Source organism: Aureobasidium melanogenum (genome assembly GCF_000721775.1).
Source record: "Aureobasidium melanogenum CBS 110374 unplaced genomic scaffold scaffold_38, whole genome shotgun sequence".
In the NCBI taxonomy this organism is placed as follows: domain Eukaryota; kingdom Fungi; phylum Ascomycota; class Dothideomycetes; order Dothideales; family Saccotheciaceae; genus Aureobasidium; species Aureobasidium melanogenum.
This window is the reverse complement of record NW_024470090.1, coordinates 84,962-95,808: the sequence shown is the minus strand read 5'-3', so window position 1 is coordinate 95,808 and position 10,847 is coordinate 84,962. Positions and strand designations below refer to the sequence as shown.

General features: G+C 50.9%; 3 protein-coding genes across 3 annotated transcripts; 2 read left to right on the top strand and 1 right to left on the bottom strand.

Moving 5' to 3' along the window:
- Positions 1-2,554: 2,554 nt before the first annotated feature.
- On the top strand, positions 2,555-6,042 carry M437DRAFT_70326 (uncharacterized protein; the record flags this gene model as incomplete). The annotated part of the gene is made up of 2 exons (XM_041025434.1): positions 2,555-2,890; positions 2,947-6,042. 2 exons carry the CDS (start codon positions 2,555-2,557, stop codon positions 6,040-6,042), a joined length of 3,432 nt encoding a protein of 1,143 aa, XP_040875089.1.
- Positions 6,043-7,523: 1,481 nt separating this feature from the next.
- Positions 7,524-8,475, top strand: M437DRAFT_60312 (uncharacterized protein; the record flags this gene model as incomplete). The annotated part of the gene is made up of 2 exons (XM_041023735.1): positions 7,524-8,283; positions 8,363-8,475. The coding sequence occupies 2 exons, from the start codon at positions 7,524-7,526 to the stop codon at positions 8,473-8,475; spliced, it is 873 nt and encodes a 290-aa protein (XP_040875088.1).
- Positions 8,476-9,025: 550 nt separating this feature from the next.
- On the bottom strand, positions 9,026-10,597 carry M437DRAFT_60372 (uncharacterized protein; the record flags this gene model as incomplete). The annotated part of the gene is made up of 1 exon (XM_041023746.1): positions 9,026-10,597. The coding sequence occupies one exon, from the start codon at positions 10,595-10,597 to the stop codon at positions 9,026-9,028; it is 1,572 nt and encodes a 523-aa protein (XP_040875087.1).
- Between the last annotated feature and the right edge of the window lie 250 nt (positions 10,598-10,847).

The window sequence follows — 10,847 nt, the reverse complement described above, 5'->3', positions numbered from 1 at the left end:
CCTTGATGTCGGAATCTTCGTCAGTCATGAGAGGGTGGAAGACGGCAGGCAGAACGTGATTACTGCGAGCCGGCATGACACCCATGAGTTGTTCGTAAGGCCTAAATGGCTTGCCCTTCACAAAGTTAAGGGTCATCTTCTCAAGATCAACAAAATCAGCTGCGAAAGGAGCGTAGTGATGAGGGTAGTACCAGGTCCAGCTGGCACATCCCTGGAAGTAGTAAAGTAAGACCCAAGCAAGACCTTCGACATAATCGCGAGCGACCTGGTGACGGAAGTCAATGTCTCCAGCCGGAACATGGAACTTCTGCTCGTAGTAACGGTCGGCGTAACCAGGCTCCCAGAGCATGACAGTGTCCTCGGCGGGAGCATCAGGGTCCTTGGCCGGACCATCTTGAGCAGGATCAGGAGAATTGCGGCCTGGAGTTCCAGAGTCGTTATCATCATCTTCGACCTTGCGTTTGCCAAGAACCGAAGCAGGAGATGTCTCGGTCGAAGCACCAACAGTGCTCATCAATTGATCAACAGCATTCTTCTGAGTTTCAGCGGGAGTTCCGTTCTTTTGAGCCATCAGCTTCTCTTTCAAGACAGCTGCAGCGCTCTTGTTGGCGACGTTGGCCTTGTTGACAACCATATCATGCGTCATGTAACGAGGGTCGGCACCAGTTTGAGCAGAACCAGGGGCAAACGTAGGCAGAGCGTTGATATCGGGTATCATTTCACCACGCTTGCGACTGCCCATGTACTGACCAACAGGAGTAGCGGGGCCATCTCCCGTCTCAGGACCACCAGATCTACGAGCGCGCTTGTTTGCCTGTTGAGCTCTACGTTTGGCGGCAGCCTCCTTGCGCTCCTCGACCTCCTTTCTGCGCTTGAAAATAGCATCTTCTTGCTTGGCGAGACCTTCAAGAATGAGCTGTGCGCGAGCGAGATCAACATGGCCGTCCTTGGTGACATAGCCTCCCATGGTGGGAATATTGTCTTTCCAGATGGCGATCAATGTGTCGATACCCTGTTCACGAATGTCCAGAGATGGCAGATGCGGCAAGAAATCGTTTCCAACGAAGAAACACATGAAAACCCAGTCATCCAGAGCGCGTTCCAGGTCGAATTTGAAGGGTTGGTTAGGAACGCTCATTTCGACAGCCAGGTACTCGCGCAGAACAGCCACGTGCAGCCAGATGAAGGGCTTCAAGGGTGCACCACCCTTCTTCTCACCAAAGTCGCCCTCCTTCTTGGCTGGTACACCCTTGCACTCAGCAGCCATATGTCCAGGCTGATTGCAAATGCGACAGCATCCGGGCTTTGTGTCGTTGGCGAAGACGTCTTCACGCAAGATTCGGAAATGGGGTTCGTGAGTAGCCAGACCCAACATGATCAAGTCGGCATCCAGGCCGTACATGACGTGGCGGGTGTTAGGATCGTGCTGGGATGAGTTTCTTTGAGAGCGCACGAACTGCATGATCTTGTGCTCACCCTCTCCAGGAACAGTCGCATCGGAGATGATGACCTTGAGCTTCTCCCAAGCAGGGTCGGTGTTGAGCTTGTAAGAGCACCAGTAGCGCAGACTGGCGGCTAGGATGTCCATGAAGGGAGTACCAGGAGTGATGGCGTTACTGTCCCAGGTCTTCTTGGGCTTGCCGTCACCCTCGGGCTCCTTGCCTTGAGAACGGAGCAGCTTGAAGAATTCCTCCTTTTCCTTGTCCTTCTCAGCAGCTTCCTGGGCAGCACGGAAACGTCTTGAACGTTGCTGGTTCATCTTTGCTCTGGGAGCGACACCATCGACGGCGATCATGAGAAGCTTGCGGGGTCTGACCATGTTGACAACACGCTCGGTATATTCAAAGACGGCCAACATCATGTCCTCCTCGGTCTCAGGTGGAGGGCGATCCTCGGGGTGAGAACAAGGATGGACGATACCGTTCATGTCGAGGTAGAGGTTGTCGAACTCTTCGCCATTGGGATTGGGCTTGCGCGCATCGATGGGGATCTTTTCACCGTCGACATCTATGGGATGGTCCTCGATGACAGGCGAGATGATCTTGGGGTACTTTTGCGACAGCCATCTGAACAAGGCGGGAACACCCATGTTGGCGTGGTGGTCGGGCGAATTTCTTGGACGGTATTGGTGATCTCTAGACGGAGCTCATCGGGGTTTGCAGATGTGACGATCTGACTGGTATCGCTAAGTCAAAAAAATGGCAAAGAAACAGGTCAAGTACAAGGTTGCGACCAGGATGACGCGAGGGATAGAATGGCCAGAAGGGTGGGAAGGCACGAAGATGGAAACAAAGCAGCTTCTTCAGCAGAGACTGCCTTGACTTGAACGCTTCATCGACTCGCGGAGTCGCTCTGGCCCTCGCCGCGCGCCACTAAGAATTGGCAATTGCGGGAGGGCGGCCTTCGGAGTTAAGATGTGTCTGACTCTGTTTGTGCTGCCTCGTATCGATACACGACTCGTGCTCAGTGGAATAGGAGCTGTCCTTTTTGGTGACATGGTCATTGTTTTCAGTAACTTCGACTTGCGAATAGATGGCGTGAAGGAAATTCGAAAATGTTGAAGGCGCCAATCAAGCAAACAGCCGGCGACACTATCGCAACCCTGTCGTCGCGCCTGTCGTCGGCCACTCTCCTCGAAGACAGACGCGCTGCCATCCTCGGTCTCCGCTCCTTTGCCAAACAATATCCCGCTTCCGTCGCCAGTGGTTCCCTCCGCGATCTGATTGCTGTCCTTCGCACCGATGGTCTGGGTCTGACAAGAGATGGAGAGGGAGATGTCGACACGGTGCGCCTGGTCCTCGAGACACTGCTCATGCTGTTCGAGCCCGACCGTGAGAGTGCCGAGGCCAGTGAGGACATTGCTCTGTGGTTGGCCGACGAGTTCAGTCAGGTATGTCTATACCCTTGCATAAGACATGGTTTGCGCGAGACTGAGCTAAGGCCCAGCGTCAAGACAACATCACCATTCTGCTAGACCTGCTCGACCAACCCGACTACTACGCTCGCATCTACTCAATCCAACTTCTTACCGCCATCTCGACTTCCAGGCCTGAGAGAACTCAAGAGTGTATCCTCCAAGCCCCTCTTGGAACTGCCAGACTGGTCGGTGTCCTGGACGACGGAAGAGACGCTGTGCGAAATGCTGCCCTGCTGCTGCTGGTCGATCTGACCAATGTCTCGCAAACAGAGCTGCAGAAGCTCATTGCCTTCGAAGACGCTTTCCAACGCACCTTCAACCTCATTCAGTCCGAGGGCGGTCTCGCAGAAGGCGGCATCGTAGCTCAGGATTGTCTCTCCTTGCTTGCCAACCTCATCCGTCACAGCCACTCGAATCAGGCCTTGTTCCGCGAATCTGGCTGTGTTCCGCGCTTGATAGAGTTGATCAAGCAGGCTTCGACTGTGCCTGACGATGAGAACGACTTCAGCCGTAGCGATCGTGAGAAGAACGCCTGGGGTCTGCTTGCTGTCTTGCGCCTCTTCCTCGAGCGAGGTGAGTTGGGTACCAAGCAGAACCAGGATGTCTTCTGGCGTAGTGGCGTGCTACACCTCGTCTTGACTCTGGCATTCGATGAGAGAGCTGCTCCGCACATTCGCATGAACGCTCTCAAGACTTGCGCCGATGCCATTATCTACAACTCTCCGTTGCAGGAGGCTTTTGCTTCGTTCCAAGTACCTGTCACTGCAGAAGCCCCTGCTCCCGTAAATGGTGTTGCCGCCAAAGTTCAGCCCAAGGTCATGTATGTCATCGAGGCTCTGCTCAATCTCGTGCTTTCCGCTTCGCCCTCTCGTACTATTGACCTGCGATCCGCGGCCTGTTCCCTGATCAAGGCCTACTTCCATGGTCACGATCGGATCAAGCTCCACTTCCTTCAGCGAGCTATTGCTGGGTATACTGAAGGCGAGGAAGAGGATATCAACATTCTCAGCACACTCTTGAATGGTCCTCAGCTCGGTCCCGCCACTCCCGATCCACCTCGCTTTGTCTTTGCCAGTGACATCACATGCCAGCTTCTGTTCAACTTGCAAGATGCCAAATCAATGCTCATGAGCGTCTCTGAAGGTGATGCTGACAAGGGTGAAGATGTCATCACGGCCATTCAAACTCTCTCTGGCCACCTTCTCTCATCTTTGCAAAACGACCTTGACCCTCAGATTTCTGTTTCATACCTGAACTTACTCATAACTTTCCTTTTCGACGAACCCTCAGCTGTCAACGACTGCTTAGCCGAAGGTTCTTCTCTTATGGGCGTTTTGATCGATAATGCTCTTCTTACTGCAAACTCGCAAGTTGCTGCTGATCCTATAAAATCCCTATTACCTGGTCTCTCGGCTATCTTGCTTGGAACGATCTACGAGTTCAGTACCAAAGACAGCCCCATCCCTCGACGAACACTTCATCCTCTCTTGACCTCCAAACTTGGTCGGCAAAAATACTTCGATGCTCTGTTGCAATTCCGTCAAAATCCCATCATTCGCGACTCCGAGTTCCTTGCCCCTGAGATCGAGGGCGCTGCTATCCTCTTTGGTGACGAGTTTGTTGACTGGTTCAAGGATGAGTATGGTCGTCTCAAGCGAGTAATAGATCGCGAACCTGGAATTGAGGTCGTTCGTCCTTCGGACGTTGGCGTGGATCGTGACGTTCTGGATGACTTACGGGAGAAGATCAAAGCTCGTGATGAAAAACTACAACAGATCGAGCAAGACGACCTGGCTGCTAAGCAGAAATCAGACCAAGCCGAAGCAGAGCATCGCCATCAAATACAGAGCTTGCAATCATCGCAGCGATCCATGGAAGCCGAGGTCGAACGCGTCAAGCGTATTAATGAAGCCCTGCAACGCGATCATGACGTTGAGCTTCAACGAGTATCTGGCGAACTACGGAGTCAACTTGCCCAATTCCAACTCGAAAGCCGCAACAACCTTCAAACACTCCGCGATCAGCACAAACAGGAGCTAGAACGGTTGAAGGGTCAGCACGGTGCTACTCTAGCCAGCGAGCGATCGCTATGGGAAGACAAGGCACGCAAAGCTGCCGAACAAGCCACTCGCGACCAGAGAGGAGCTGTAGATAAGGCTGCAGAAGAACATCGAAAAGCTACCGAGCAGACTGCAGAGGAGCAACGCATGCGCGCCGATCAAGTCGCTTCTGAGCATCGCAAGACCCTTGATGATCTCAATGCTATCGTACAACAGAAGGACAAGACAATCAAAGACCACGAGGCTACCATCTCTGATCATGCCCGCAGCGAGAAGATTCTCAAGCAAGAACATTCTGCCACAACAGCCACCCTCGAAAAGCTTCGTTCAGAGTTTGATACAACCAAGTCTGACAAGGCCAAGCTGGAAAAAGAACTCGAGACAACGAAGACGCTGCAGAAGGATCTCCAACAAGTCAACACGAAAGCCATGGCTCGTGTCAAGACCCTCGAGGAAGAAGCCAAAGCCCGAGAAACCAAGATCCAAACGCTCAACTCGGAAATCTCTTCCCTGCAATCCGATCTCGAAGCCAAGCAACAGAAGATCTCTGAACTCGAACAAGAAGTCTCAGGTCTCAAGTTGGAACTTGAAGGCGAAAGAAAGGGATACAATGACCTCGAAACCGAACTCAACGATCTCAAGACCGCACACAGCAAGCTCGAGACCTCGAACAAGGACTTTGAAACCCAAATCGCCGAACTCAAATCAAAATCTACACCTCCCGATTCTTCAGACAAGCTCAAAGCATTGGAAAAGGAACTGGCAGATACCAAGAAGAAACTCACTGCCGCCTCCAACGACTCCAAGAACAAGAAAGCTTCCAACAATGACACCACAGCAAAATTGGAGAAACAAGTAGAAGCACAGAAAAAGGAAATTGAAAAGGAAAAGGAAGAAGCAAGCAAAGCGAGAACCGAACTCGAAGATATGTTGATGGTGCTCGCGGATCTTGAAGAAAAGACCAAGGGCTACAGAGAAAAGTTGAGGAAGCATGGAGAGGAGGTTAGCGAGGATGAGGATGATGACGACGAAGATGAAGATGATGACGATGAGGAAGAGGAGTAGAACTGCTCAGAATAGCATTGTTGATCAAACCTCCTATTCCCTATTGTCGTATGCGATCATGTTGGTTTGATACAGAATCCAAGGAATGGTCGTTTAACTGCCTAGCATCTAACAACGGAACACTTCACAATGCCATTCTGGTCAACAAGATCTGGTACGAACGAGCTGTTGGCTTGCTATAGAGCTCACCACCAAATCCGCACCGAGCATTGGCAAAAATCGAGAGCAGTCGACGACCTCATCACGCCAACTTGATCCGCACCCTTATCCTCACACACTCAAATGCGCGTTTTGATTGTTCTCCAGCTGAATTTAACAAGTTTGTGCAGGATTGTCGATATATTTAGTCAATTCGAATCTCGTAGAACGTGTCCCTAATACCTACAACCTGTATACTTCCGTTCCTGGCAACTCGCGATATCGAGCAGACCCGCCGTATGGCCGCAAAGCTCGAAGAAATGATCATCTGCGATCTTGGACATGTGATACCAAGAACATCGCAGTCTTCGCCCTTGAATTATCTGATTCGAGGAGAATCCAATCACTTTCTCCAGTTTATCGAGCAATGTACTTCTCTCAAGAGACTGATGCTAGGCAGTACAACCGATCTCCTAGTTTCTGAAGAATTATTTGCATACCTTGCTGGCCTTCAAACACTCGCCTTTCGTTCCTGGTTCAATGCTTGCGTAGAACTCTCGTTCCATCCTTGCGAGATCCTAGGATCTCGAGTATTCGTTAACATTGGATACAACTGGTGACCCCTGTCAACTCATCATTGGGCTAAAGACCACGAGCCTGCGAATGCGTCAGCAAGCTACGGCTAGCCCGGACTGACGATCCTCTGCTAACGGGCAGGAGTATATACGCGCAAAATAACCTCGAACGGACGACGCGCTCGACCGATATCAACTCCCGGCTTCGCTTTGTGCTGGCTTGAGAAAAGCAAAATCTCCGCTCAGTTCACCACCGCCATCACTGCCGCAACCACCACCGCTACCTTGGCAGTCAGGGAGCTGACCACCTTGTCAACGATGCAGATACAGATGCAATCCAGCACTAGTCCTTATATAGCAGAAGTTGCGAGCGGTTCGTGAGGGCTGTGGCGGGGTATCTTTTGTGGAGAGCGTACACACCGTATAAGCCCTATACCAGAGCCCGCAGATGTGCTTTCCTTAGCCAAATCGATTCTTTTCATGGGGAAAGTTTGACGGTGACATCTGATCTCCAGATAACTCCTGGTTTCCAATGCTCAGTCGAGGGCATACCCCGCTTGGAGGCTTGAACCTTCGATCGACAAGAAAGATCTATGCTGCGCGGTGCGTTGTGTATAAGGATTGCAGCATGTTCTTCGGGAAAAGACAAACATCGATGGTGTACGATCACTACACTTGCACTTCTTTCTTGACTACCTTGATATCAGAGAACTTGAGACAATTTCAATCAGATCAGGCAACATGGGACCAAATTCGGCCGACACAAAGATGAACGTCCAGGAGCTGCAAGCCGTGCCATCGCTGGAAGAAGGAACCAGAGCAATCCCACGAATCCCCCTTGATCTACGAAAGCACAAAGCAAGCATCGCCATCCATTTCTCAATCATTGCATTCTCCAGTGGTATCCTTCCGGTTGTCTTGTACTTTGCACTGTTATACGGAGCTTCGCTGTCACCGCACTTGACTTTTACAATCATCTTTCCAGTCATCGGGGTCCCAGCGTTGTATGGTTATATCGTGTGCACGTACAGACTCATCCGACATGAAGAGTATCGACCCCTCGGTTACAGCAAGTGGTGGCCATTCGACTACTTCCACATCAACTTCCTCGCTGGAATCGTGTACATCACCGTCTTGCTCACGCTCGGAAACACCGAGCAACGCACCAACCTTCGCCTCCTGTCTCTATTCAAGCCATTGGTCGTGTTTCAACTGTCTGGTCAGTTCATCGTTCTAAGGCTCATGGCCCTTGTCGGCCTGCGCACTCCGTTCCGAATGTCCTCCTATCCCATGGGCTCGCCCATACCTTCTGGCGCGGCCGTGGTGGCAGAGGACATTGTAGCCGTCGACGGCAACCGCAAGAGCGAATTCAGAACCGCATGGCAAGCTCGTCTCGCCGCCAGCCCCATCGCAGCTGCAACCGCCACTCGTCTAGACTGGATTTGGGGCATTTCAGGTCTCGTGTTCGGTGGTGCTATAATGGCCATAGTCTTCACACTCGAAAATCCAGAGATCGCATTCGCCATCAGTAAGTTTTCCCAAGAAATTCTGGTGCTTTTTTTTGGCAAAGGTGATGAAAATACTGATTGGAATTCTTTTGTATCTAGGCTTTATTGTTCCTTGGGTTTGGGGAGGATTGATGGCTTGGATTACAATCAAGATAGCTTCCAATGCGACAGCTCTTGAAAAGCAGGAATATGGTCGCTGGGCTACAGTGTAAGGCAAGAACAATTAGCAGAGGTCCGAGAGTGACTTGTGCATTGCTTTTCTTTCCTGCCAATACAAGATATGGACGATTTCTGCTCAGTGCTGATCGTGGATGGATTGGATGTGCGCGCTATAGGTAGAATCAAGATTAGAAGGACTTCCTCTTCCAACTCTGAACATTCTTAGATTATAGATAGATGATCGGATGTCCAAAAGTGGCAGGATCTTTGATGTAGCTACCATGTTCCTGCCAGATAGCGGTCTTGAACCCCCTTCAATATCCATCACCTATCATCCAGTCACAGCACTAAATTCTGCTTTGATCTAACAGCAGTTCGCCGATAGGCAACAACTCATCGCTCTATAGGGGACCAGTCTAGTCACAGGATAGCTCCCGATACATATAACTCCTTAGCTCTACATGCAAGAGCGAGCTTTTTGGTGCCCTGGTTGCGGTAAAATCCCGCCATCGGGACCCATCGCTGGTGCTCACTGCTGACTTGAGAAAGAGCTGAAGACCTGAGAAAAGACATGTTGAACAAAATACTCCTGTGCAACGTATCCTAAGCTACCTCGTTTGGTATGAGACTTCTATATTGTTTTGCTCCCTTCCGTCTCCGTTCTCTGTATCTTTCATAGCCTGCGACAATCGAAGAACGAGGCACGCGGTCCAACGCGAGATACAGGTCGCCCAGAGCTAATGTCTGCGCTCTCAACCGCCCAACGTCGACAGCATCAGACCCAAACCATGGAGCCCACAACGACCAAGGCCCGGAAATCAACGACGTGGTAGGTAGGAGAGCATTATGGTAGTAAGTACCAATACCGCCAAAAGATGCAAAGGTAGGCACCTGGGCAAAGTCGGGCAGGCTGGTGCCTCTTGTGACAAGAACGCGATCGAGCTTTCGTCTCTTGACTGCCTCAATCACCGCCTGGCGTACGACCGGAGACGGACCGACACACCAAAACATGAGTTCTCCTCTGCCGGTAAAGCTCAATTGGCCACTTCGAGGGCCTCTCTCGATCTCGCGGGCACCGAGATGTTCCATAGGTATGACTAGAGTAACTTTGCCTTGCTCGTATTCTGGTTGCAGCAGATCTGCATGTAATGCTGTACCTTCACGGGAAATGTGTAGATGTCCGCTGTTGAACGCGAACTCTATCGTTCGCTGCCTTGATTCGAGAGGCTGCTTTGCAAAATATCTGCACAGCGACAGAAGTGCAGCAGGGCCGTTCTCTTGGACAAATGTATTGCCATCGGTATGACTTTCATAGATGATTCGTTCATCGATTTGTCCCTTGAGTATGGCAGATAGGTTCCGAGTGGTTGTGGCTTGGATCTCAGCGGACACTGAAATACTAAACAATACGTGGTGGTCTGCCTTCTCTTTCAGCAGAGCAGCTTCTGTAGCACCCACAAAAACAGCCGGTATTCTGTAATGAACTCCTTGGTGAGGCTCGAAGTATGACTGGATGTATTCTCGGTCCACATCAAACATGATCACCATACCAGCGGCTCCGCCTTGTCCTGCGGCGATCAGATCTTGGTTCAGAGGTTCATCTGCTCCTCCTGGGCGGTCGTAGTTAGACAAGAGGTCGCCAGTCACATCGGGCGTCTTGTAATAGCTAGGCAGAGACGCCATGGCGTAAGGTACTGATTTGGCAGGAAGGTCTCGCAAAATAATCTTGCCTCGCACATCGAGACTAGATAAAGCAATGTTCTTTGGGACATATATAAGAGGGCCAGCTTGTCCGGGTCCAGGCAGTGAGAACGGGACAGCTCCAGCGATAGGAATTCTGATGCTCTCGGTCTTGGTAAGCATAGTCAATTGTCCGGCATCGGCCAAAGAAACACCTCCAATGGTTTGCCATCGCAGGATCTCGTACTCGTGGCTCTTGATAGTCACGCCAGGGATCTTTCGCAACTCTTGTTCAAACCAGTTGATCAGGTCGTTGTGAGCATCGTTTCCTGTTGTGCGAGGCCCTGAATTGCCCACACGCATCAAGATGTGGGTAATTTCGTCCTCGTCAGCAAATGCCGAGTCTTCAATGCCTCGTGTCCATGTAGATATCTGCGAACTTTCCAGCAATCTGCAGAACTTTTTGGACAGATCAACGAGGAGATATACAGGCATCCAAGCGAGATTGATGATCGCCCGTTTCTGAAAGTCTTGCGTCAGACCGGAGATCTTCGGCACGCGTAAAAGGCGTATAGTGAAGAACAGAATACCAATAGAAACAGCGGCCTTACGCCAATAGAGGCTCGTCATTGAGTAAAGCTGAATTATGTTCATCACGGATTGATTGATTGATTGAAAGGATTCGTTTTTTGTTTATTTTTGAAAGCGTGACTCTGGGTCCGAATCAGCATTAATATAGAATTGA